General features: G+C 36.8%; 1 protein-coding gene across 1 annotated transcript in view; it reads left to right on the plus strand.

The window, feature by feature from the left end:
• ZDHHC17 (zinc finger DHHC-type containing 17) overlaps positions 1-27,870 on the plus strand; it is a 108,428-nt gene that overhangs the window by 21,188 nt on the left and 59,370 nt on the right. The window contains exons 2-3 of the mRNA XM_026074271.1: positions 375-427; positions 20,431-20,534. Of these exons, the coding sequence (XP_025930056.1) occupies positions 375-427; positions 20,431-20,534 (157 nt within the window). The remainder of the gene's footprint in view (positions 1-374; positions 428-20,430; positions 20,535-27,870) is intronic.

Here is a 27,870-nt window from a genome sequence, read left to right on the forward strand (position 1 = left end):
GAGGCGGCCGCGGGGCCGCGGGCGGCGGCGCCGTCGCCGTGCAGCATTTTTTGGTGCCTGGCCGCGCTCGGCTCCCGCCCCCGCTGCCCCGCGGGGGGGACGCGGGCGGCCTGCTGCGGTCTCCCGCCTCTGGTCGGCGGCTGGGCCTGCTCCCGTGCCGCCCCGGGCGGCGTGCGCTGTGTTTTGGAAACAAGCGGTCTGTCTTTTCCGGTGTATTGGCCAGGCGATGGGAGGAATGTTTGCAGATAACATGTAGAGGTCATTTTATGTCCTATTTTTACTCTTCTTGTCTGCTTTTTGCCTTCCCTCTGTGACAACAGCCTGTGAACATGCTTTGGGAATAACGTGATTGTTTGGAAGGGTATTATAAACAGCTCAGAAAACCTTTTATGTGTGGACTTCTCACCCACCTCATACATTAAGGATTGTAAGAATTGATTTTTTTGTTTTGTTTTTTTTCAGCCTACAAAAAAGATTAATGCATATGCCAGGCTCCAGGTTTTTTACTAAACAGATGGCACTCCTTTTCCTTAAACAACATCTTAAAGACACTTTTAGTTTTCTTGATGACTGAAGAGGCTGTATAGGCTATATGTGATTGTGTATCCTACCCACTCTTTACCTCTCCCAACTGTGCTCAGTTGAGACTTTAAAATAGAACCATCTGTTCTGAAGGTTAAGCAGCAAAGTATGCACCCCAAACAACAATTTTTTAAGTGATGTGCAAAGAATGATGCTATGTGCTTCTTTAAAGTAACTGAAAAAGTGCCCTCATTTGCACTGTCTGATGTTTTTTAGCTCTGTGTTCTACAGAAGTTTTCAATAGAAGTCCAATCTATGTCTGATATCATTATTATGCTTTGAAAGAAAATGTTCTTAACTTGTTGGAATTTTAGATAAACAATCTAGAACAATAAAATAGAATTAAAAAAACTGTGCAGACTGTTGGGAAACCACTATCATTTCAAGATTGAAGATGAGTACTTTTGAGTAATTACTATATAGCAAACAAATGTAATCTCAAATTCATTTTTCGCTAGTTAGGTAGGTGGTCTGGCAGAATTTGATGCTTTTCTCTTTGTATATAAAGCTGAGTGTTTATAAAAAGATGGAGAAGAAAGTGACTATGTTATATACCAATCTCAATCTCTTAATATGCAATAAATATCAGTAGTCCATTACTGTCTTCTTTAAAATCTGATTCAACTGAAAATGCTGTGTATCTGCCTATCCCTTGTTAACTCTGGTTATGTGGATTTCAGTGGGTGTTACCCCAGTCCTTAGAATCCCTTTATGCAGATAAGCTTTGAAAGAGAAGGATGTTCTTAATGTTTGTAGTGTGACTAGCTGTTAAAAGAGGGGTTTCTGGAAATTGTGTGGGTTTTTTGTTTGTTTGTTTTAAAGCTTGAGGATCCTGTGCCATAGCAAAACTGTTCACAGCTCTATCATCACAGGACCTGCCCACTGAACAATGTAGTGTATCTGAGTTCAGTGATTTTTGGAGGTCAGGGGCCTTAATTTTCATTGATCTCCATTTTTCAAGAAAGTAACACCATATTCTTGTGTAAGTACTGAAGTTGCAGCATATAATCAGTTCTTACCCTTTGTATACATATAAAACTGATTTTTTTCTTTTTTCTTTTTTTTTAATAGAACTGGACTGCCATAATCTTTCCTGGTTTATCACATTTCCTTTTGCCATTATCTCAATGTCATAAGGCTTTTTCAGATATTTTTTGTGTCTTTTTAATTCTTAGTTTCTTTACTGTCTTTTTCTTTTGACTTATTTGTGTTACTTTCAAAGTTTGTTTGGGGGAGGGGCTTTTTGAGGAAGCAGGCTTTTGTTTTTATATGGGCTCTTTGGCTTTGCATTTTGCCATGCATTTTACCTCATTGTGAGATACCATAAGCTATTGAACCCTATCAGTGTTAATGTTGTAGGAAGGATGGTTTGAGAAATTACTTGAATAGTCAAGTGATGAAAGATTTTTGTTTTCTTGTGCTTAGCTGAAACAATTGATTCAAATAAATTTGATACGGAGAGAAGTAAAAAGCAATGATGGACATGTGGACACTTCAGGATATGGATGATGGAACTGCTTTTGGTGGTGCTTGAGTGGTATCTTGCTGACTGAGTTCTTGGACCTCCCTCCCTCCCACTATAAAAACAAGCCTAATTTATAAAATAGAATTTTAATTTATTCTTTCCTGGTATCACAAGTTCAGCTAAGTATGACTGTGTAGATCCCACTGTATTTTTCTGTTTCTACTTCAGCAATGACAGAATGCTTAGTCTTGTACAAGTTTAGAAACAGAGTATGTGCCTGAAGAGTATACATTGTTTACTTATTTAGAGGTTTATTATTATACTCAGTTTATTTAGAGGGCACAAGCAGGATGTGCTTTTTGTCTAAGTGTTAAGTATTGCTACAAGACTGATGCAACAGCAAAGTGCATAAACAGTGAAGTCCAATAAATAATGTCCGTTTCTCGTTACATGAGCGTTATATGATCTTCTAGCATATGATAAATGGATTAAGAACTGCTGGGTAACTGATGCATCTCAGAAACAGTTGCTAGAGGGAATTATTGCTGAAAGTTTACAGGAGTGAATCTACTAGAGCCAAGGCTGCTAGACTCTTTCATGAATGGTTTGGAAGTAATTACAAAATTGTCACTAATAAAACTTGCAAATGGAGAAGATGGGTAGATATTAAACAGTGAGGACAGAACAGCTATACAAAACTGCCTAGATCTCATTACGTTATGCTAGTAAAACAAAAGTTCACCTTAGTGTAGCCATATTCAAAGTAATGCATTGAAGATAAGAGGCATGGCATGGGATTGTGTCCTGAAATTTATTGACTGGCAGGATATTGATAAGAATGAGCAGTTCAGCAGAAGTTCCCAGTATAATGCTTTGATTAAAAAAAGGTAATATATTCTTTGAAAAAATTTTTTTAAGCGAGTTAGTGTATCGAAGCAAGGAGATGATTTTTTTGCTCAAGTATGTGGCAATACTGACAATGAAGTCTTGCATTCAGGTTGAGTCTTTAAAAGTCATGTTAAAGACTAGAGAGTGTGGAAAAGAGTTAAAAAATGATTGTAATAAAGCCTTATGGCAAAAAGTGTTAAAGAGCTCAGTCTGCTCACATTATTAAAAATAGCGGGAAGTGACTTTTTTGCAGCATGTAAATACTTCGTCACCGAGAAGGGGTGCTTTAATCAGTACGTGTTTAACAAGTTCCAGTTGCTGGAAAGTGAAGCCAGATGGGATCAAATTGAAAGGCACAAGCTGTAAACAGTGAGGGTTTGTAATCACTGTAACAAAATAAGAAGGGAAACAGTGGATTATCCATCTCTTGATGTTTTCAGCTTGAGCTTGCATGTCTTTTTGGAGGCTAAACCCAAGCTTTTGAATCCTAAACAGTGATAACTGGGTGATGATTAAAATCCATGAATATAGAACTGCTTAGACTGCACTGGAATGGCTGACTCTGATTTTTGTGAGTGACATACCACTGCTTTTACATACATGAAATCTTCAGCATGTTTATGATGTGTGTGGAGGCCCAAAGAGAGGGGTCCTCTGGGTGTAGATCCCAGGGTGAAGATGGCATCAGCTGCCCTGCAGTCTGATAGCTCCACTGAAGGAGACAGGATGTGTACACAGGACACTCTGAGATGGTGGGGGAACGCTGGTCTGAGCAGTCTCTGCTGGTTTCCTTCCTTCTCTCTGCATTTAGTTTACCTAGTGGCACAACTCTGCTTCCATTTATACAGTGTAGTCCTAGTATGGGAATGCCACTCATAGCGTTTGTGCTTGCCATCCTTGGACTAGATGATTTTAGTAGTCCTTCTGACCTTAAACTCCTTAGATTTTCTAGGCAGATGTTTCTGATAAAAATTTCTGACTATTTTGTAGTAGGTGGTGATAGGTTTGGATATTTTGTCTTGAAATTCAAGAGTTATGGGGGAGTCTTTAGGAAATGGATTTTGTTTCTAGTATTCTTCTTTTTTGTTGTTTGAAAATATTCCTGGCATGTGACACTGCCTGAACTGCTGAAGGTGTTTCAACACAAATGCAGGGCTGCATTTGTTCTTAAGTTTGTTCCTAAAGAACTATTATTGGGAAGAAAACTGTTTTATACTGCTATGAAATGTATTCTCCAGTGTTGTTAGGTTGTGTTGGTTATGTTTGAGAGATGGAAGTATTGATTATTACAAATATTTTATGGCATTAGAAAAGTCTTAGTATGGAAGTTGATTTGGCTTACTCCGAAGTCAGAAAAAAAGTCTTCCAGTGAAGTTGGAAGAAAAAGTTAAGAGTTATGGGCTGTGACAGGAATAATGCCAGCTGGGAGCCTTTGTTTTATCTATGGTTTCCTCTCCCTGTGGTTCAATATGTAACTACCTACGAAGTTAGAAACATGATATCTCCTTGTATACTTTCGGTGGTGGTGTGAAGAAAACAGTAAACTTACTGTGTAGATAGCTTTGGGTCGAACTCATTATGTTTAAAATGTCAGTGAAAAAGTGAGTAGCCTGATCTTGGTCTGGCTTTATTTTTCATGGAGTTCTGTTGACATCATCAAGGCTGCATAGGGATGCAGATTGTTCTCCTTCTTCCTGTAAAGGTACGGAATTTATTGTGTAGTTTATTCAGGGTCACTCCAGCAGCTAAGCTTACATTCATGATCTTATTCTAAGACTGATTTTTTTTTTTTTTAATCCTGTTACTTAAAAAGGAGGATGGAACTATGATGTCTCAGAGAAATTCTCATCCTTGTGAATTAGAGTTAATATTGAGAATTGAGTCCTGTTTCAAATACAGTGGTTAGCTTCATGGGTTATGAGGCCAGAGGGGACTGCAGATCTAATTTGACCTTCCGTATATAACACAGGCATGAAGTATTTTCATGAACTAATTCTTTTTATAGCAGGACACTACTTCTAGAGATACGTCCAATAAAAAAGAAAATAAGCTAAATCCCACAGTAATGGATAATACTGTATAGCTGGGCAAGCTACCCCAAAAGCTACTGTGTTTAAGACTTGTACCTATTTCTAGTCTGAATTTAATTTCAGTTTCCAGTTATTGTGTCTTGAGAGATATATACACACACAAGTTAAATATGTATATACATTTAGTATGTTGACTAATGTCAGTTCCCTATGTTGGTGTTATGGTCTGTAGTCCTATTTTAATAGACTAAATAGATTGAACCTTTCGTGTGTCTCGTAAAGACATGTTTTTCTTGTTCTTTGTGTTTTCATGGTTTTGCTTTGAATACAATGTCTATCATAATTGTGAACTCAAGAACAGAACATTATTCCAGTAGCAGTCATACCAGTGCCAGTTGCAGTAGTAAAATAAATTCCACATTGTTACTCAGTATTCCCTGTATGCATATACCAAGAATTGTACTGGTTGTCTTGGGAACTATATCACTTTGGAAGCTTGTGCTGAGATGCTATCCGTATCCAAGTCTCTTCAGTGCTTTCTGGATATTTTCCTCTATAGGTCTTCATTTTAGATATGACTTTGCCTTTCATGTTTAAGAATCATTATGCTGGCTTGTCCAAAGATTTGGAAGTGATAACAAGCTACGCTGTATCAGAAATAGATTACTGTTTATGACTTTTTTCCTGACTATAAGACTAATCTATAATTATTGTTTCCTCCTAGGTTGTAGACAACTATGAAGTAGCATGGGGTCAAATACAAGCTTTGTAGGATTCCGAGTGCCCTCTCAATAGTATTCTCATATTGACAGTCCACTGAGAATTTAGAAAATGTGAACTACTGAAAAGACAAGCAAAAGGAGATATTTCAGCTAGCATAGTTAAAGACAGTATGTGTAATAGTCACAGAATCAATCATAAGAATAAAATTTGTTCATCACTAACTTTCTTATTAGTGTACCTCCATGTATTAAAAATTAATGTGATCTGGCTTCTTAATCAAAATACCAAACAATACTAACACTTTGAATGTTAACTCTGTTTGACTAGCACTACTCCTTTACTAACCAAAAGTGCTGGGTTTATTTTTCTATGAAGTCATGCTACTTAGCATTACTAGTCTTTACTTTTTTTTAATTAATTCTATATCAAACCTAGACAGGCCAATAATAATTTAAAATAGTAACCCATGTTCGCTTTTATCCAGACCTTTCTCCAGGCTTAATGAAAATCGGTATTTAAATCTATTGCATGACATGGTTGACTTAAACTTTTAAAAACTACAGGTTATTGAATAGGAGTTATTAGGCTAGAAAGCATTTAATCATGGCAACAGGATGTAATTTAAATTATCTGGCTTTTTCTCAGCTGTTTTTGTTCTGTACTTACTGAATGCTTTCAGATTTTGTGTTTTATTGACAGTTCTATCATTCTCATGTCATAATAGACAAAAGCTATTAGGATTTCTTTTGTTCTTAGTACACTTTGCCCTTCTAGGATGTGTCTTGTGTCCTTTTGCTTGCCTTCGAATTTTCCCTATTTCTCTAATTTGTCACATTCATTGCCTTTCTCTTGCAATTTTTTTTTTTTTTTAAGCAGTTGCTTTCAATTCTCTCAAACCAGACTGTTTCGCCACCCTGGGCTTTTTCTCAATAGTAACCCTGTGACTTCTTGGGCATCTGTTAAAACACTTTGAAATATTTACAGTTTTCCTCCTTCTACATATTTTCCTCTGATTTGGGTAGTAATTGTTTTTTTAACTTTGAAGCACACCCTCTTAAAGCATCGGTGATAAATGTCTGGTTTGACCTCCGTTTTGTGTTTACTCAAATTGACTTGCTAAGCACAGACTTTCTCTCAGATTTCACAATATTTTAGTCTTTCAACGTTATTTGTTTCATTGTGTTTGTTTGCTTAGGAAGATTATGCGACAAAAAATATGAAACAGTTATGTTTTAACTTTGCAGAAATTAGTTTAAAGGTATGAAGAGAAAAATTACTTTGTAATACTTTGTAAGTTTGCTGTAAATGTTTGAAAACTGGATAATTGTCATTGATACTGATATGTTTAGTGGGACCAGCCTCAGTAATTGGTATTTCAGCATTCATACTGTCCTCTGCTGCTTTTCAAAGACAGGAGGTAAGGATTTGACTTTCATAATGTATCTTCAGTTGAGAGAGAAATGCATGAGTCTTTTGCAAATGAGACTGTAGAATGGAAAGTCAAAAGCTTATCTAAACTCAGAGGGGGTCTGTGACTGAATTGAACCCAGGTGTGTCATGCCCAGTACTCAACTTAACATTAGATTACAATTCATCTTTTGTAGTTCTGAAATCTAGCAATTCCTTCCTGCGCTTCCTAGGATGCATGCCCTGAGGTCTTTAAACATGTATCCTTGATCCTCTGTGCAAGAGGAGAGGTATCAAAACTGGAGGGTAGTGGGATAAAGGTGACCCAACAAGGAGGAACTGGAGTAGAAAGGGAGGGAGGACATCAGAGAGTGATGTGAAAGTACTTGTATTGCCAGCTTTTAAAGGATGTGGTTTCATGACCAAGCTTCAGCTGATCTAAAGCTGCAGTGAGACCCGAACACAGTCCTTTACTCTTGCTTGGGTCAGCTCTTGCAGTTGTGTGCCCAGTGGGTAAACTGGGATTCTTCCTTCCTGCCGTGTTAGTCGGTGAGCTGATCTGACTGAAGCCACTGCTGTGCTCTTGTGAGAACTGATGAGAGGCAGTGGGGAACGTGCAGCCAGGATTGAGAGTGAGACAACCCCTTCTGAGGGCAGGGCAGTTTTAGCTTGACTTAAGCTGATCGTGAGACCTGTCTTTGAATACTTCTGGCTGCACTGATACTCGTTTGATCCCAGGATAAGCCAGTTCAAGGAAGTAAACCAGGAGAACACTAATCCTCTACAGAGGAAGGTGAATAACTTTCTGCCTGTTCAGTTCCCTAGACTTAATCGTTGTAGGATCAAATGAGTTACAGTACTGATGCAAGATAGGGGCTGAGGTTGTGTGACCAATGCAGGATGTGAGGAGTGGAATAGAGTGGGACTGCTTCTCTTAAATGGCAGACCACAGATTTACTAAGTTGTCTAGTATACTCCAGAAAATTAACTATCACCAGAACTAGAAGTGACTTTCATGTGCTTACCAGCTGGAGTAGGTGAACCAGCCTGTCTTTTTAAGTGGGAATGAGTTTGCTTAGCTGAATACTGATCTGAAGCTCCATTTGCTGCTTGGAGGTTGTTGGGGGTGCTGAATTGAAATTTTTCCATGAGGACTTGCTACAATTCATACTTTTTTGTGTGTGTGTATGCTAAGGATCAACGGGTCCATGATTAGACTCTGATACTTGTTCTATACTGTGTACTTGACTGTGCTGTAATCCTTGATTTATTTTTTTCACTGTTTCCCTGAGACAAGTTAGCTATAAATTCACTGAACAGCATAATTCATGTTTGATATGTGTGCCTTGGCAAGTACTTGTTGATTGAGGCAGAACCTTCAGCATGCTGTGTTTGTTTTTTAGAAGTATGTGGTGTTATCATATTATAAAGTTGAACTAAGAACATTCATCTCTGAAAATGAATTTTCAGAATTTCCTTGTTTGGGAATTTTAAAAAGTTTGTTTCAACAAGAAGTTGATCATCAAGATTCAGCTGTATACATACTTAATTGCATTTATGAAATTTAGCACTTTGAAAGTAGTAAAATGAATAATTGGTTTTAAGTTACCCTCATGATGACTGACTACTAGTGCTGGGTCTCTCAAGAATTTTTTTGATGTTAAATGAAAGCTCTGCGAGCTCTGTTTTATCACTTGGAAAAAAAAAACAGCTTTTTTCGAAATACTGAGATTATGGATGAAAACACAATGCAAAACTTCTTGAAAAGAAAGTTGAAAAAGATGTATGTAGATGTTAATATAAGTTATTAACTAAAACAAAACTTGTAGATATTTACCTATGCTGGAGGGAGGGGGGGAATTATCCCTCATGTTTTCAAGAAACAGCAATAAGAATTTTAACCAGAAAAATTGCCCATTTAATAACTACAAATAATTACCACTTTAGAAGCACAATCTCAAAGACAGTTACGTGACTGATATGTGAGTACAACTAGTAGGAAAATAGGTGTATAATCCAGAGTAGTTTTTTGTTTTCTAAAAGTTGTCATATTGGCATGCACTTACAAGAAGTTTTAGGTTACTTAAAAGAAGTTCTATAAGTGCATAAATATAATAAAGAGCTAGAAAACAGTTTCAAAGAATTAAGTCTGAGAAGAGGATTTCAGCATGCTTATGTGGTGCATGGCTGAACTTGACAAACCTTCTTTGGTATCAGCACTTCTGATCATCTTTACTGAAAAGTTTTGTTACTGCTGTCACTAAGAAAAATGATCATTTAGAATGGAATGGGTGGTCCATTTAATATTTTCTAGTACTCAGCAGGTCTATCTTGCTGGTTTTACTCTTTATTCACGCTCCCAGGAGACAAAATGAAAATTTTACTATATTTAACAGCTTTCTGTCCAGCATATTTTCACCACTGGCTTTTATTGTTGACTAGTACAATTTTCATACTCTGAGAACTTTTATTGTAGAAGCTTCTGCTGGTAAATGACAAAGACTAGTTTTATTTTAATAACTTTAACAGAGGATACTTTTATATGAAATATGCTCATCTGAAAAGGGACTGAGGAAGTAAATAAGGGCACAATTAGAAAACACCACAGAACATAGGGGATTTGTGTGCTATTTAAATAACTTATCAGTAAATAGCATGATAAAGTACTTGAACTCACATTTTTCTTAATTTGCCTACATTTCTAGAATAGAAATTATTGACATATATTTACATAGCATAAATTTGTATTTACTGTTTCTAAATACTTAATCTTTCACCTTTATGTACAGAAACTAGGGTGAGAAGTGAACTTTAAACCATAGTATTTTAAGCTTTACTTTTCTTAAGCTTTACAAATGCTAGTGAATACATCTGCCTTTAATATTTGCTGGTGACACTACATGTGCAAATACAAGGCAATCTGGAAAGCCTACTTATGAAGCTATTATTTACTAAAATGTAATATTATCCTTCAATTTAGAGCCATCTAAGTGAGTGACTAGAAAGCAGTCAATTGGTTATGGACACTTGCTTTGAACAAACAAAACTTACTCTTTACCAGCTGTGCCTTAAATGACATGATCTCTCTGAACTCCATGTACAGTGGTGGGATTAAAGGTGCTCTCTGTCTGGGAATCTCTTTCCCATTGTTACATAAAATTATAACTGCACTGGAGAATATTCAGGTTTATTCACTTTGCATGATGGCTGACCTTTTTGTGGCTGAAGCTTTGTATCAGTGAAAGAATTACTTTATCATGCTTGAAATAGGGTTTCAGATGCTTTTTTCTATTCTGCTTTTTTTTTTTTCCTTGAAGAATGCATTGTCAACTTAAACTGTAACCTGCTTTGAAAAAGAATCAGAATATTATTTCAGGTACTGAATTTCTCCAATAGTGTTTTAATTCTGTAGTTAACTTCTTAGAGGATTTTCATAAATGTATCTTCCTTTCTGTTAGTACATCAAGGATCCATGCAAATAGGACCCCAAAAAGGGGGGGAAGGTGGAACAGACTATTCACAAAATACTGTCAAATGTGAAAAATGGAAAACAACGACAGTTAACAACGGAGGGAAGAGGTTTTTGTCACGCCGTGTTCATTTTGTGTAATTTAATGCTGTACTAGGGGGCAGGGAGAATCCCCAAATGAATTTTGTGTCCAAGTAAAATAACAATCTGATAGTATGTGTTTGCAAGCCAAACGCTGAACTGGTGGTGGTTGTTGTTGTTGTTTTGGGGGGGGGGTGTTTTTTGATATATAAAATGACCAGTTAAAATTCAAGTGAAGGTGGTGTGACATGGGAAATGTAATCTGGTTTAGATGGAAGTTTTCTAGCATATATTAGCTAAACAGAAAATGTATATGCATGGTCCCGTTAAGCCAATCTAACTGCTCATAGTTGCCAAAGGCTCTGACTCCTGGAGGTGATAGATCTGTGCTGCCCTGCAGAATTTTTCTTTTGTCCAGCTAGGATTTCTTTGTGCGAGTATGGGGCAGATCAGGACTGCTCCCGCTTGATGACAGTGAGCTGTTGGTCGAATTAGCTGTTATTGGCTGTACCCTATGGCTTTCCTGTTCTTTCTATACAGGAAAAAGCTACTCTTCCCATGCCTATAAAGAAATAAATGTGGTATTGTTTAAATGATGACATGATCACTTTAGTCTCTGTTCCTATGACTTCCTCTGTTGCAGAGGCAGGTGGCAATAGTAACAAGGGGGTAGGGACAAGAAAGGAAGTTCTTGTAGATTTTTGAAGAGGAACTTCCGTTAAAAAAGTTAAATACCTGCAATAACTTTTTTTTAGCAGTGTAGTTAATTGATTTGTTTTGTACTCATTAATAGAAAAACTCTCATGGAATGCTAGTCCATGACTGGCTTGTGTATGATGTGTATATGGCATATATGTAATATGCAAATGAATATAAATAAATTTGTAGATTCTTGCACTTTTGTTTTTAAAAGAGGGAGGAAAACCAAGAAAGCTTATTAAAAAGCATTGTATTCTAACAAACAAAGAACAGAGCAAATGAATGTACAGGTGTGAGGAGAAGAAATTCTTATGTATAAATGTTAGATGTAAAAAAATTCTTATATAAAAATGTGTTAGACTACAGGGGTTAATATTAAAGAGGGTTGTTTTATTATTTAGTTCTGTGAAACAGCATGCTTAAAGATTGGTATAAAGCATGCTGCAGCGTGTTCCAGTCATACCCAATTTTATCATGATTCTTATTGCAATATCTGGTTGCAATCATAATATAAAGAAGTTAAATAAAATAACTGCCTGAACATTGATTTCCCCTGTTTTCATTAAAAACACAGGAAATAGTATGGAATATTTTATTGAAGATAATGCATTTATTTTTTTTATTTTTTATTTTTTTTAGACCTTATTAGTATTTTCATTTTAAGTGTCTGTTAATTAACTTGGTCAACATTCAGAATTTGGATCTCTGACTTTGATCATGGTATCGCCTCCTTGCAGCAATGTTGTATAATGTTAAAGGAAAAGCAATTCTAGCCATCTGTTACTGTCCACCAGAGCCATGTGTAGCAGCTGTAAGCTGCAGTATTTTCTTCCCTTCCTTATGTCCAGGCAGGCATATTGACCTATTCATATCCTCTTGCTGTCCATAATTGAGAATTATGAAATTGCTATCACAGAATAATTCAGTCTTGGTCATCTTATTCTTTTGTGCATAATTTCTCACATTTTTTCCCCTGTAAATACTGTTCTCAGAATTCTCTTTGAAATTAATTCATTTTGGCTTTTGTTTATTGGAAAAGATTTAAAGACTTGAATGTTGAAGGGGAAATAAGCATAGTTTTACTTGTGTGTTTAGTTATGAGGAGAATTGATTGGGAACAGCTGTATTATCAGTGCTCTTTCTTGGAAGTTATACTTTTTCTCCACTGCCCTTCTTTCCTTTATTTTTCATATTTTTCTTCATTTCCATTTATCCCATCTTATTAGTCCTGTTTTCCAAAGGTGGTTCCCTTTTCTCTTGTATCTAGTTGTCTCTTCTTTCCAAAACACCCTTTTTTAAGTCTTATTCTCCTTCCCCCTAGTTTTTTTTCTATGCTGCATTATTTATGCATCTGTGCAAAGAACTTGTACCATTTGTTAGTAATGAGTAATGACAAACTAGTCACAGATGCGTGTGAGTGATTAGGGCACCGTCAAAGGATAGTTATGGAGGTGAGAAGCCAACCTAGCACCTTGCTTTCTTTCCTAGCTGCTCAGAGTTGCCATGTGAAGGCACCTTTGGAAATCAAGTTTGATATGTAGATGGAATTTCTTTTCCTCTTGCCACCTTCCAAACCAACCAGCTCTACCAGTTTCTAGAAAAAGCATCATTTTCTCCACCCTGTCAGCCTACTGCCCTTGGAGTGTACAGTTCCGTAAGGACTTGGTCATATTAACAGGTGGCAGCTGCCACAATGTTCTTGCTCCCTTCTCTTTCCTTGCTTTCCTTCTGCCAGTGGCTCTGGAACTTGTCTTCTCACGGGAGAAATGGATTCAACTTGCTGTCCTGATAAAAGAATCAATTTTTCTGTTCCTTGGGTTTGGGGTTTATATTTATTTATTTTCTCCCAACCCTCTCTCTGGTGAGTTGAGCTGGCTCCCTGTAATCACAGAACTGGCTTGAGGTGAGCAGTGGGAACGTATTGCCAAGAGCAGCAGGAGAGGGTGGCTAGAGAAATGACCTTTCTTTTTTTAGCAATGGTAAACTCTTAAATCAGCTCAGGTCACCCTTGGAAATGGCTCCATAAAATAAGATGAAGTGAGTGAGAGATTTAGTATTTGCAACCTGTTTATTGTAAGTCAGTAATATCAGGCGTTGTCCCTGCTACCTTCTCTGTAGTTTTCCTCACTTTCACTGGGACAGGAGGGGGAGAAAAGCGATTGTCAATAGAGATGTAAATATCTAAAAAAAAAAAAAAAAAAAAAGGCTTGGATTTCAGTGAGTTTTTTTCTCTTATAATTAAGAATAGCTGTTAAGGTTGTTTTTAATGATGGATCATCATTTTAAAACAAAATTTCCTCAGAATAAATCATTTTCAGCATTAAAGGAGACTTATTTTAACACTTTGGAAAATTCTTGAACCCATTTGTGAAGATGATAAATATTCTAGGCTCAAAATGTTATATCATTACTTTACCACCAGTCTATAATCTGTTTTTTAAAAAGCTTCATAGTAGTTTCAGGAACTTTAACTATTTTCATGAAAACTTGTAGGAAGGCAGGTGGTTTTAGAGGATGTTCAACTGTATTTTTTTGACTGGAAAAAAATTTCTTTTGTATTTATGTGAGAATGTAAAAGACAAATGGTGACAATACAAAGTTTTTTTGAAAGGCATGGAAATCTTTAGTGATCACTATTTTTCACTTTTTTGTAGTTTTTCTTGTTTCTTTAATAATGATGGTAAGTGTTCTAGGTCAGAATAGGATTTTTAAGCAGTGCTTTCTGTTCTATCTGATAAGTTGGGAGGAAATAATCTGGTTTTTTGTGCTTTTTAATCTTCTGTTACGCTCCAAAAATAGATGCTATCTGAATGTCATGACTTATGATTTCTTTTATCTTAGCTGCTGATGCAGAATCACTAACATGCTGGGCAAACTCATGCCTGGTATAACACCACTGTAACTGGTTGTAGCAGGGGTCAACTGGACTTGCTATTCCTGGATGTAGGCTGCTCTGTCCAGGGAGCGTAAAGTCGACTTAAAGCTGTGCCTGCGCGTAGATTACGGCTGTGCTGGAGCCATTATCTTTGGTAATAATGCATGGAGAAAGATGGAGTTTAATATCCATTGTTTTTTAAATAGTCATCTTTTACATTACCGTACTGAGCTTTTCTGCCACCTTTTTTGGCCAGTTTTATATTTTAAAGTTTTCTTTTCTAGTCTTAAAATTCTGTCATGGTATTGTTTTAAGGAGTAGTATCTCTTGCACATAGTTCTGAGCCTTGCTATAACTGCTCTTGTCTTTCTCAACTGCTTTGTCTTTGAACAGCTTCTTGTGAAAATATGATTATATTTGTGTTTACAGTAAAAAAGTTCTGTTTCTCTCAAGTGTTATTGAGATCGGTGACCTCTCTTTTTGCATGTGTTTTTGTACAGTTATGCTAGAAAGCAGATCAGCTGTTGAATTATCACTGCTAGATAGGAAAACCCTCAGATTTTGATACAAGGAGGATTCATAACTGCGTAGATAGCATCAGAATCACTGGATTAACCTTTTGTATGCAAAAAAGGTTACTTATATGTCTTACAAATGGAATAGTATAAATACCATGATTTCTCACATTGTCTTTTTTTTGTCCTGTACTTTTCCCTTTGTTGTATTCGGACTAGGCCTCTTGAGTCATAATAATACAAAAATCCCAGTATGGATAGAGTGATTGTCTAGTGGCATCAGATCTAAAAATGTACTGTAAATGAAACATCCCATCTGTTATAGAATTACAAAGCAGTGGACTTGTGTGGATAAGTCTGTCTTTTTGTTAGGCTTATTTATTTGGAAAACAGTGTAAATGCCTGTGGCAAGTCCTTTTAGTATATCCTTTGGATGGAATTATGTCACTTTAATGCATAGACTGTATCTGAAAGATTTAGTTACCATGCACATTGTAAAACTAAGATGTTGAATGGTATCAAATTCTTACTGTTTTATAGAGCAGGACAAAGGTTTTCTTGTATTTTAAGTGTAGTTTTGTACATAGCTTGTAACAGATGAATATGTACAGGAATGTTTAGGCTTATGAGGAATTTTGGTGTCTGAACAGGTCTTATTTACAAGATAGAATTGAAATCCTTATATTTATGCTTTGCTTTGGCCATTTTTCAAATTTACTGCTGAGTTTTTGTTACAAACTCTATTTATAGTATTGCAGTACTTGAGACAGTGCTTGCTTATGCTAATTGCATTTGCAGATCTTGTCTACTTTCAGGTTATATTTGCAATAAAGTAGTGTAGTCAAATTAAACAATTACCCGTACAGTTTTTCTGATTCTTACTTTTTAAATAACTACAGAAATAACCAGTAGAATTTGACTTCTGGCTAAGTATTTACAAAAGAAGATGTAGTTACTCTTTTTTCATTTGTGCAACAGATCCTTCAGAAAACAGTTGTTTTTTTTTAAAAAAAGTCTATATTGTAATATTGCAAATTATGATTTTAAATTACAGACCCTTAGAAAAGGACATGATTTGAATTTCCTAAAGAGTCTTAAACTTTTGGGGTTGTGCCGTGCATGGAGTGGAGTGAACTGTACTGATGGGACCAAATACAGATCAGGCATTGACGCAGGAACCTAAAAGTTATTTTGCAGATCACAGTCATGAATTTGGCACTTATAATGCCAAGTAAGTTATACCACAAGTGAGTTATATCCCATAGCATGGCATTCCTAGCAGCCAACATGCAACCATAAAGTTGCATAGGTAGTCCTGAATGTTAAATTTTGACTTTGGTGAGCTTAGGAATTTGTGTCCAGGCTGCAAAGAATCGACCACATCGGATGAGAATTCAAAGCCTCGATATGCTTTTCTGGAACATGTCTTAAATGACTTATTTCTGAAGTGAGCAGGAGTTGGATCTTATTTCCAAACAAATCTGAGGAGATCCTTTTTTCACAATAACCTAGTGGTTAGAAAACTACATCCAATGATATTGGAGACTGTGGTGTTCGTGCGTCTTCCAGGATTTTAGGGATTGTTTTAACTGTTTTTTAATGTAAAATACAAAATAAATGTGGTTCCTGTTTTTACTAGTCATGAAACATAGGGTTCATTCTTGGTTTATATTTTTCTTGAGTCTTTGTCCTTTGAGACATTTATTAAATATAATGTAGGTACGGGGGGGGGGATTGTTCCTCACTTATTTCATGTCGAGCAGTCATATTTGTCATCACCTCAAATGTAATTTTTAAATCTCTTTGGCTATGTTGCATTAAGATAGCCAAAGTTGAAAGTTTCAGGATAACAAAGTAGTTCTAAAAACTAACAATACAAAATGAAATTGAAAGCTAAAGTTAAGGGTACTATATAGTTACCCTGAAGTGCTTAGTAAAAGTAGTAGATAAGATGTAGGTGAGGCTGATAAATTCAAAACAAATAAGATGAAATACTTATGTAGTTAATAATTAATATGTTGCTGTATTCCTATAAACCTTTTTGAGAAAGCATTAGCAACATAAGGCTGTGGTTTCCTGGTTACTTTAGACTGACATAAATATACACTGTTTCTAAAAGGGCTGCTCTCGATTTGCTAGTGTGGGCTCAAGGGAGCATAAATTGGTTTATGTCTGCTTAAAACCGTCATGAAAACAGCCTCAGAGTAGTGTTTCCTGGTAAATTAATATCTGCCTGAGAATAACTCAGGTTTTTCGGTTTGCTCTTATGAGTCTTAGATAACAAGAAGATGGAACTTTTTCCCCTTCCAACAGCTGACGAAGGCTGAGAAATACTGAACTAAGTATCTCCTCATCAGGGCATTCCAGGAAAGCAAATCTCCTTTGTCCTGGCCTCTGGCTGCTTGGTTTATCCTCTGACTCTCTGCTCGGCTTCTCAGGGCCTGAGCACTGCAGTTTAATATGCAAAATCCTTGTGCAGTTGTATAGTATAATATGAGGTGAACAGAGTCAGTATAAATCCCTGTTTGTTTTGGAATTTGAGGAAAAAGAATATTACATGGCACAGAATACTGAATTTAGCATGCTGTGATATTTTAAACTTTGTTTTTCATCCTCTGTTTGGTACCCTTTTCAGCATCTTTACTCCAGATAACATCCTTGGCTTATCCTGTAGCTGGAAAAAAAGCTTTTGTTAAGCTATTGCCTTCTTCAAATACAAAAAGAAGCTGTTTTTCCAGATAGTAAGTGTATCGCTTATAACTTGATTTGGATCACAGCAGATGCCCTGGTACATCTTTAGCTGGCTATCCTGTATAGATGGCAACAGAGCAGCCCTACTGCTGGGCTGGCCAAGTTTAATTGATTAATCTAGTTAACTCTTCAGGCTTACAAAACAGTGAAAATACTGAGCATCACAAAAAGCATTGTAGTCGTGAAAAGAGGGACCCCATTTGTTGATCATTTAAGTACTAAGTAATTTGAAATATTCATTTTTCTGAAAAGTATATGTAAAAGCCTCATTCTGAAAAAGGCCTGGAGGAAATAAAGATGTTAAATTATGTTTTTCCTTCTGATTTGTTGAGGCTTCACAGGTGTCAGAGGATGATGGCTCTTAAGTGTTATGAGGCACTTTCTCTTTTTATGGTTTTGTGAGGTGTTTAATTTTGTAGAATAAAGAAACTCTGAACAAAATTGAACGTTCAGTGACAAGGTTTTTCTCCAGTCTCTTTGTGTATACATATTCCTATTGAATGAGACTTTTCTTCCTTTCTTTCTAGATGAGTATTCCTAAAAGAAGAATTATTTATATATATATATATACATAAACAGTAAAAATTTAATATATTTTTTTATATGTGTGTAAGTGCAATACAGTAAATGGGTTGAAAATGAAAATAGTCTTCTTTGAGTTAGGTAGCTAAACTTCTTTTGGTAGCTAAATTTCAGTATTCAACAATCTGTTTTCTGATAATCTTATGTGATAGTTCTGTCCATCAAGGGTATGATGAGTACTGACTAGGTCTTTTTGAAAGACTTATGAAAATGGGAATGATTGAGAAGAAAGGAAAGAGGTTTTTCCTTATCTCTTTTGGAAATAGATTCCTGTTTTGCTGCTGTGAACTGTTTCTGATCTGTTAGCTTTATCCTCATTATAGATGGAGGATGCAAGCAGTGTGGAGACGCCTTGTTTGGATCATCTTCAGGAGCTGCAGCTCCCTCCTGTGATCTAAAGGCATAAGCTCCTGCAGGTTGAAATAAAGAACTAGGCATAGTGATTAGGTCCCAGACAGGGATAATGCTTTAAACTTTTATTGTTGGGGGGGGGGGTTATATATATAGTGTATATATAACATATACAACATACATACACACATACACACATATAAAAAGCGCGCACGCCATATATATATATAAAAAGCGCGCATGCCATATGTGTGTAACGCGTATATATGTGCGACGCGCATGGCGCGCGTGTGTGATATATGTATAACAAATAACACACAAATAACACACAAATAACACACACAACTATTTTAGGCTAGAAATACCTGTAAAAACTTTAATGAGAAAAATGTTTAATGACTGATTTGATTAACTGTATACAGACATTGGGAAGGCATTCTGTTTACGCATCTATGATGAATAAATTCTGACTGAGAAAAGAAGACACCTGAGTTTACTTGTTTGCATGTGAGCTAGGTTGATAGATACCTGGTTAGTTTTGTCCCTGGAAGTCAGAAATTGCTTTGGCTGGCTAACCAAAATTGGATGAAGTAACAAGTTACTAATATTTCTCCTTGTGACTGACAGCTTCTTTTCCAGAAATAATTGCACAGATGAGAGAGTGTGAGAAATGGGAGGCCTGCTCATCTTAGCAGTAAATTCTTCTCCCTGGTGATAACATAATATAGGTCTTAGTCACTTTAAGGTAGGAGTGGGGGGGGAGTTTGCCTTTTAGGAAAGAAAATTGTGGGGACTTGTGACTGATAGTCCTTATGTTTAAAATTAGGTGTGTTGTTACATGGTTGTCTTGGCTCAGATTATTTTTTTCCCAATTAAAAAATACCTACCTAGTAAAATGGCAAAAAAGTCAATCACTGACTTTAAGTGGAAGTTGGTACGTTTCATAAGGTGTTTAAAAATGTTTTCAGGTGTAGACTAAAGAAATAAAATTTCTGTCCATTTAAACATACTTTGGGGGAAATCGAGTGAATGAACTGCTGTCTAAAAAGAAGTTTCATATTTCACTAAAATCAATTGAAATGCATGTTTCAGAACTTTAACTGGAGAGAGTTTCTTCTGTTCTTTGCTCTAGTGTTCTAGTTCTCACGTTTTTGATACACAAAGGTAGTAACTGTAATATTTGTAATTTATGAATAATTCTATAGAAACTAAACTCATTTCAGTTTGCTGAGCTGATTTCTTTGAACTCCCTCATGCATGTGGTTTGTAAAGCAAAATGGTATGTTGCTGCCCTAGTGATCTATGAATACAAATGTTTTAATGTAAAAATCAACAAGGGAAACAATGTTTCACCCTTCATCAAAAGAATTAAGTATGTAGAGAACAATATCTGTGAACAAGTCATGGTGATGCCATTTATTTCTGTGATGAGGAGCTCTGGCAAAGTGTCACAATCTGTTTCTTAAATCTCGTGTCAAGAGACTGGTTAAATGTATAGATAGTCTCTGAAGCTGGTATTGGAGTTGAAGAACCAATAAAACATAAAAAGTAGGTTCTAGTAATTGGTTTTAGCTGTTCCCAAGTACTTCTGGTTTTACAGACAATATTCAACTACGCAACCTGATGAAGTTTGACGTTTGTGGTAACAGAGTAAGATGAGACTTTGTCAATGTACAGCCAGTGGCTTTTCTTAGCTATGTTATTTTGTGTTGCATTTATAAAATACTGCTGTTAGCTTTTGTTAGCATTCAAAAATAGCACAGCATAGGATTTGGCAGAACTCTGCTACTACAAATGGTATCTTCTGGAAGATGTTTGAGGTGCAACACAGGCTACTGTATTCTCTAGTATACAAAATGTAAAAACCTGTAGCTGACCACCCTCAGATTTAGGTAGTACGTTGAACTGGGTGCTGCTTTTATTTTTACTTACTAATAAGGATTTTAATTTTTTTCTGAGAAACTTCAGTATTGTTGAATCTGATGTTCTAATAGTAAACTTTTCTTTTTTAGGAACTCAAACCTCAGAGCCATTACAACCATGGATATAGTGAATCTCTTGGGCGGAAAAGCCACATTGATGATTATAGCACTTGGGACATTGTCAAAGCCACACAGTAAGTTTATTCTTGTTGAGTGTTAGGTTTGTCTGTGTCTGTAGTAGTTGAAAGACAGTAAAATTTTTTATCTATGTAAATTTGAAGGATAAGTTTACATTTGTAGAAATAGTAATGCAAGATCAAAACTGAACTTTACAACATTACTGTTATGAGCATTGTATAAAATTATGCAGGAGTAATTGTTATAAAATGTAAATATAGGTGGTTGCTGGGCAGATGGTTGGAAGAGACACTAATTTTATTTTTTTTCCACCAGTTTGGACTGGTGTTAATACTCTGTAGGTGATAATTAAGAGGTAAATGGGCAAAACAGGTATGCAGACGTGTGGGTTTGCTTGAATTGTTGGCATCATTTGTAGCTTAGAAAGAATGCATCTGTATGTAATTTCCTTCATCACCTTTAATTCTGCTGTTTCAGGGTTGCTGGGAAACTGAATTTATTGCGGAGAAAGGACTGTAGGAATTAATTGAAATCATACTAATGAATAATTGCATTTTTCATGCCAATTAGTTATACAGGTTTATATCCTATACAGTCATGTAGTATATACTAACTCAAAAGATTTTACTAAGGGTTATCATCACACCACTTTTCAGTTTGCCATTGACAAACCACCACAGTGACTTTTCTTCAGCAAGTTGAGATGATAGGCTGTTTTGTAAGGTACTTTTTTCTTTTACTGGTAATTTGAATGCCTATGTTTCTTATCTTGCTAAAGTATTTACCTTATTCAAAAGAATTTTTCTTTCCTTTCTAAAAGCACCTTTCCTCCAACTAAAAGCACCTTTGCAGCTGTGTTACGCACAGGCCCTGTTTAGGTGTAGGAAGTATGTACTTTCTGTCACTTCCATTCTTTCTAATTTTGAATTGTGAGATTGCACTCCATGGAGCAGATATTGACTGATTCTGCAGTTGTTGCTGTAAAGACTTTAATAGTAATACTGCAAACTGTAACTTATTAGGGGAATTCCAGACATGAAAATATTGGCATACTGTCAAATTAGCTACTTTTAAAAAGACATGCAAATATCATGATGGCACAAGTAACTTTTAGTTACCTGCTTCCGTTTTCTGTGATCGTAGCATATTCTAAATTCAACCCTAAAACACAATTGTCTCTGTTATCCTTCAAAGTTATGCTGATCTGTGCTTTGAGTTGAGTTGTTAGAATTTTTTTCTGGTGTCCTCTAGTAAGGATTAACAGGACTGGGAGTCGCTATGCTCCCCTGCAATCTTCTAAGGATGGTGGACTGGTGATTTACACTCTCCTCTGTAAGAGAGGGCTATAGTTTCATATCACAGGGAAAGGTAGCTGATAGCATGGAATATGATGAATTTAAGTTAGTAATATCCCTTGGAACCTCCTTGACTAGAGGGAAATCTCACCTTTTATTTTAAATATTTACAAGGATTTTATGGCCATGTTATACAAAACAGGATGACCTTCACAAGCTGTCTTTGATGAGGGAAAAATCTCTGAGATTTAAGACAGGAAACAAACCCCCCTAAATATCATAAGGCCTGCAATAAAATAAAGAATACTGCTAATATGGTAATTCAAACAAAAAAAACTCATCTTGTCTCCACATTCCTATCAGAGGTAAAAGTTTCATTTGATAAACAGCAATGGTAAAAAGGTGCTTCACTAATATGCAATTCTTATTAAAAATGAATGACATGGTTACTGATTTTTGTAGAAATATAACTTTGTTTTCATATGAATGAAAAATAGGGGATCTCATTCTCTGCTGTTTGCCCTCAGAAATCACTGTTCACTTAGATTAAAATATGTTGACTTAGTTTGCTTTTCAGGTCAGTGCTAATGCAAAATAACACAAAAAGGGTTTGTAAAAAAGGGACATTCATCTGTCTCCCAGAATCCTCCATCTCAGACAGTTCAGCAAGTTCAAATGTAGCAAAATAGATTAAGAATTGTTTTCAGTCTCTTAGCTTTGATGTCTATCTTGCCCCCTGTCTTCTCCTTCCCCCCGTCGCCAAGTCCAGACACTCCCTATTTGCATGGGATTGGCAGCACAATTAGATATTTTTCAGCACCTAAGCACTCTTCAAAAGCTCCCCAAAAGAACATTACAGGTTTTTTTAAAGTGAGATACCATCAAATGCCAAGTTGAGTGCTTACCATTAGCAAAATGAAATCCTATTGGATTTAAGAGTGATTTGATAAAGCTAATTATAATAATAATAATAATAATAAAGTTGTGCATCTTATCCCTCCTTGCTCCTGGACCAACAAACTGGTCTGTGTCATCCAAAATCTATTCCCTTCTCACTCGGGACTGTTCATCTGCAGGTTATTAATGGCCTTTAGTGGAATTTAAAACTTTGCTGTAACTTTGATTATTTTCATTCCTTCTGTGGAAACAGAAGGAAGAACTAAGAGCTAATGTTGTCTCCCATCTGAGATTTAAAAAAAATAAAAATCAAGAACTGGTAAGCATAATCAAGGTTGTGTAGTTGCTAAAATTTGTTCTGCCTACTGTCATTGTGCAAAGTTTTTTATTGCTACCATGTTGTCCATATGTTCGTTAGAATTTTTAAATGATATTTCATGTAAGAACACTTAAGTTGTAGGCTTCTTGACAGGTAGAAAGTGCATTTTACCGCAGTATAAAATTGTTGGCCATCAAATTTTTGATAATCCAAGTATTTAGTCATATAGGATGAATAGCTAGTCAGTTATTTCAGGTGTTGTTTCCTGATTATTGTTGGTCATGCTGCTTATGCTTCATTGTTAGAGGTTTCTTGTGTAAAACTAAGGCATATTGCAACAATAACATAGCTCATTAAAATGGGCACCATGATTCCTTAAACTTTTGAAGTTTAAAGAGAAATGGGATGAAAAGATTAAATTCATCTGTATTACACACATGCTGTTTGACTGTAGAATTTCACTTGAAATGTTGAGTTTATTGGCACTTGATTACAGAGAAATAAAACTATGTTAGTAAAATACTGTATTTGCTTTCGATGTTCTTTAGTGGGGGGGAGGATAGGAGTTTGCAAGCTCTGCATATGTTTCCAGTAAAATTTGTTCATTCTTTGTTTTCATACCTTGTTCAACTGTTCATGTGCTTTATCTTCGTAGTGTGTGGATTAGATGCTTATTAAATTAACATGCTCATACACTGAGCTGCAAATCTAATAACTACTTTTACAATCAAATTAAGACTTTGTTTGGAAATGAGCAGGTCAGTTGATATTCTTGTTGCAAAGAATTTAGCTGTATTTCTCTATTCCCTGCTCTGTACATGCTCTTATGTTGCAGAGTAAGTTCTTGCAAATCTCCCACGGAAGTGGGACTGGGTACGTTTTAACTGATACCAAGAGTATCCTCTGTCTTTTTATTTTGGAGAAACTTGTGCTGGAGTGAAAATGATAGTGTATGATTTATTTAATTTGTATTGATATAGCTAATCCAGTGAAAAGTATCCTTTATAATGTATTCAAAGGCACAGAGTTAAAAGTACTAGTACTAACACTAGGGCTTCAACTTGCAGATGTTGTTAAAAAGTATGTGTAATCTCTTGGCATCCTGTATTCAGTTGTTTTAACAAAACTCTGTTCGGCTCAGAGTTTCCTGTGCGTTTCTGAGAGCAGAACTGGGCCATTTGCTTTACATGTATTTGAAAATTATTTTCAGAGCAATAGTCTAAAATGAGCCATGTTTGCCTTTGCTATGGTGGTGGAGGAACATTAGATATTTACTAATACTTCGTAAGTACTTCGCTTCTAGCTGCGTAGAAAGTCTTCCGTTTCTTCTCTATCTTCATGACTGTTCAGTCATGTGAGCAGGCATCTCCTGCTTGTAGTGAACTTGAGCAAATTCTTACTAATTTGAAAATGTCTTAAATCATTATGAACATTAGTATTAAACATTAAAATTAGTGAATGCTTTCATGCGTTCTTTAAGACTGATTTCTTGTGCTTGAGTACTAGGGCATTGGGATTTTATTATTGCAAAGTTACCTTTTCTCTTACTGTTCTTATTCACTGAGATCCTTGAAAATGAGATTTGTGAAACAGTGCAACACAAAATGAATATGCTGTATCTTACTCAGAAAAAAACATGTCTTGAATATGTTTGAGAGCATGTTTTCTTTTTCCTCTTCCATTTCTCATCATTCAGAGGGTAACTGATAAGAAGTAAAACAGGATACATATTGAATAATTCAAATTGTTGAGGGCTGGCCAAAGCGACAGTTACTCCCAGCTTCTTGCAGTTACCAAGGGAGTCTGTCACGCTCTGATCCAAGCGAATGGACAGACCACCGCCCAGATGTGCATTCTTTGTGCCTGGCTGTTCGGGCCAGTGGATGCTGATGATCTCTTTGCTAAAAGTGACAGATGTCCAAAGTTCCCATGGAAGAGTGGTGATTTTAACAAGAGTAGTGACATCACCACCACTGTCTAGCCAGTTTGAGGTACTTGGAAATATATGCAGCTGCTGAACTTCTTGTGTCTCCTGTTGTCATTGTTTAAGGTTCATTAAGCAGCTCTACTGAGTTACTGCTTTGCTGTTGGAAACAAAGCTGTCTTATGTTTTGCATGTTAAACGGTAATGATGTGTGAAAGACGTATGTTGGTATTTAACCACCATCATTCACTGGGACGAGGCTTTAAAAGATGAAAAAGAGCATCTTTCTACTAATTGCATTTCCAGTTAAAACAGCTTTGAGTGGAGTTAAGATAGCAAGAGGAGGGAATAAGCTCCTGGCTTACCTCCTGATTGTCGGCATGGTGATATACTCACTGAAGAGAGATTCCTTCCTAGTATTGTGGCCAAATTTGATGTTAATCGTACAGCAAAGCTGGATGTGTCTATTTCCAAAGCCCTGTGTGCTTTTGGACAAAAGAAAAGTACCCCAGAATCCTTTTGCATTTTAAGTATGCAATCCTGTTTTGAAAGTACTAAATTCAGAACATGTTTTAACTTAGGCTGACGAATACAAGGTTATAACTTAGCTACTGAAACGTCTTACACTCTGATTATAAAACAAGCCTACACAATGGTATTTGTGCCTTGAAAGACCTAGTCCCGTTTCTTTAAGAACAAGGCTCAGTAGTATTCTTAAATTATGTTCCATACTGATGTTTACAGATATCTTCTAGAATTCACCCAGATGCTGAATTTATTAGTTTAATACAACCTATCGTCTTATAAGAATTTGAACCTTCCTCCTTCCTCTTTCTTGAAGGGTGTGTACCCCTTGATAGCAACATCATGAGTGTAGTTATGCTGAGTTTCTGAAATAAGTGAATGACCTTAACATCCTGTAATCTAACAGTATCTCATGAACTTTTGGAGAAGACAAGATGAAGACAGATAGAAGAAGAGTATAGGTGGTATTTGAGAAGAATGCTGATACTCCTAGGACAAGAACCTGTGACTACATCAAATTCAGAATGTTGGTGTGGGCGGTGGAAGGGGGGAGGGAATGGATGTGAGTTGTTTTTTTTGGGGGGGGGGTTGTTGATGGTTGTTTTTTTTAATTGTCGACAGCATACTGTTTCCAGGAACAGGAGCAACTCACTAAATTTCTAACCTTTTTGAAGCAGTTCTCATCTATCTCAATCCTTAAGCCCTCTTCTGACAGATTAGTAAATTGGAGCATTATTAAATTATATCTGGTGTGTTGTATCTTCTGTAATCAGTTGTGACTAAGTTCTAGGCAACAAAAATAAGCTGCTAGCAACAGAAGCTGATGGTGACTTAAAATCCACTGTATACCCCATTCTCAGTGTAACTGGCTGAATTGGAATGCATTTGGCTCTTGGAAAGGCTTTCCTGATGTCTTGGAGAACTGCATGGTTTGTTTTTGTGGCTAAGCAGTAGGAAATATTTGCGATTTGCAGTTTGTCTTTGTGGGCAGGAGAAATCTGTGCAGCTAAGCCTAGGGAGGGAATCTGGTAGGACTGCAGCTTGTTGTATCCGAACCCATGCAGTAGGCTTTGCCCAGGTGCTTGGAACAATATATTAACCTGATAAATCCAGCATAGGAGTGAATTCTGGAGAGTGATATTTGTAAACATGAATACAGAGCACAATTAGAGCATACTACTGGAGCTCCTGCAGGGCTATCTGCCACAGCACTCGATGCCTCACAGACTGCAGAGTTTATTCGCTTGCCGCTTGCCACAGTTCTCCTTCCTTTCCATGTCTCTTCAGCAAAGTTCATGAGAAGGCAGTCTCACACTTGCTGTAAGGCTAGGTATGCCTTAAAAACAAACAAACAAGCCCTGAAGGTTTTGTGGCGGTGCCATTTGGTTACACCTATCTCAGCAGTATATTCTAACAAAGATTTAACTAAGCATGAGAGGTTACTTTTGAGGATATTCATTTTGTGTTGCATAGTTATCATCTAAATCATTTGTACTGTTTACTGTAGCTGACCAATAGGATCTGATTTTTTTGAAAATTTTTTTTACTGTACTAATCTGTCACATGAAAGATTTACATGATCACTTCTTACACTTAATTCTTGCCTGCTGTGTAGTCCTGCTTATTTAAGCAAGATGAGATTCAGCTAAGCTCAGCCTTAGGCAGTACAATTTTTTTAGCTGGTGACCATTAAACTTAATAGCAGGGCTGTAGGACAATTATTTCTTACATTGTTTATTCAGTTACTTGTTAAACGAAGGCAGAGGGCTTGTGGTTATAACAGCAGACTAGAGTAGAAAAGTTCGTCAAGAAACAGGCTTTCTTGCTATTGTCTGAACCACCTGCCAGCGTAACTCCAGATGTTGTAATACGCTAGTGTGGTGCCACATGGTAAGGTCAGAATTTTGTCTCGCGCTCAGAAGTCCTGCCTTCCCCTCTCTTTCCCTCTCTCTCCTCCCTCCTCATCCTTGACTGACCTGTCTGTGGCTGGGCGCAGCGAGGGCTGGCTCTTCCCTTGGGGCCGGGGAGCCGCAGCCCTGTGGTGGCAGGGCATGGCCTCCCCAGCCAAGGCATGTCCTACTGCCCCATGAGGGAGCAGGGCAGGCTCAGAGATTGTGGCCAGGTTCAACAACAAGTTCAGATCATCAGGCAAGTTCATGGTGATGAGGCAGGTCCAAGTTCAAGTTGGGAAGTCAGTCTACAGGTCAGGTTTAGGATCAGGTCCAGTGACTGCCAGGATGGTCCATAGGGACAAGGCAGGTCAGAAGCCAGGCAGTCAGCCTGTGGGTCTGGGTCAGGCCCAGTGAGGGCAACTGGAGTCAGACCCAACCTTGTGATGGCAAGGCAGGGCAGTGGTGACAGGGCTGGACTGAGGCAGGGGGATTGACCTGAGAGTCGGGGTTGGTGGGGCTGAAGACTGGCACCACTACAAT

Source organism: Apteryx rowi, unplaced genomic scaffold (genome assembly GCF_003343035.1).
Source record: "Apteryx rowi isolate R43461 unplaced genomic scaffold, aptRow1 scaffold_385, whole genome shotgun sequence".
NCBI lineage: Eukaryota > Metazoa > Chordata > Aves > Apterygiformes > Apterygidae > Apteryx > Apteryx rowi.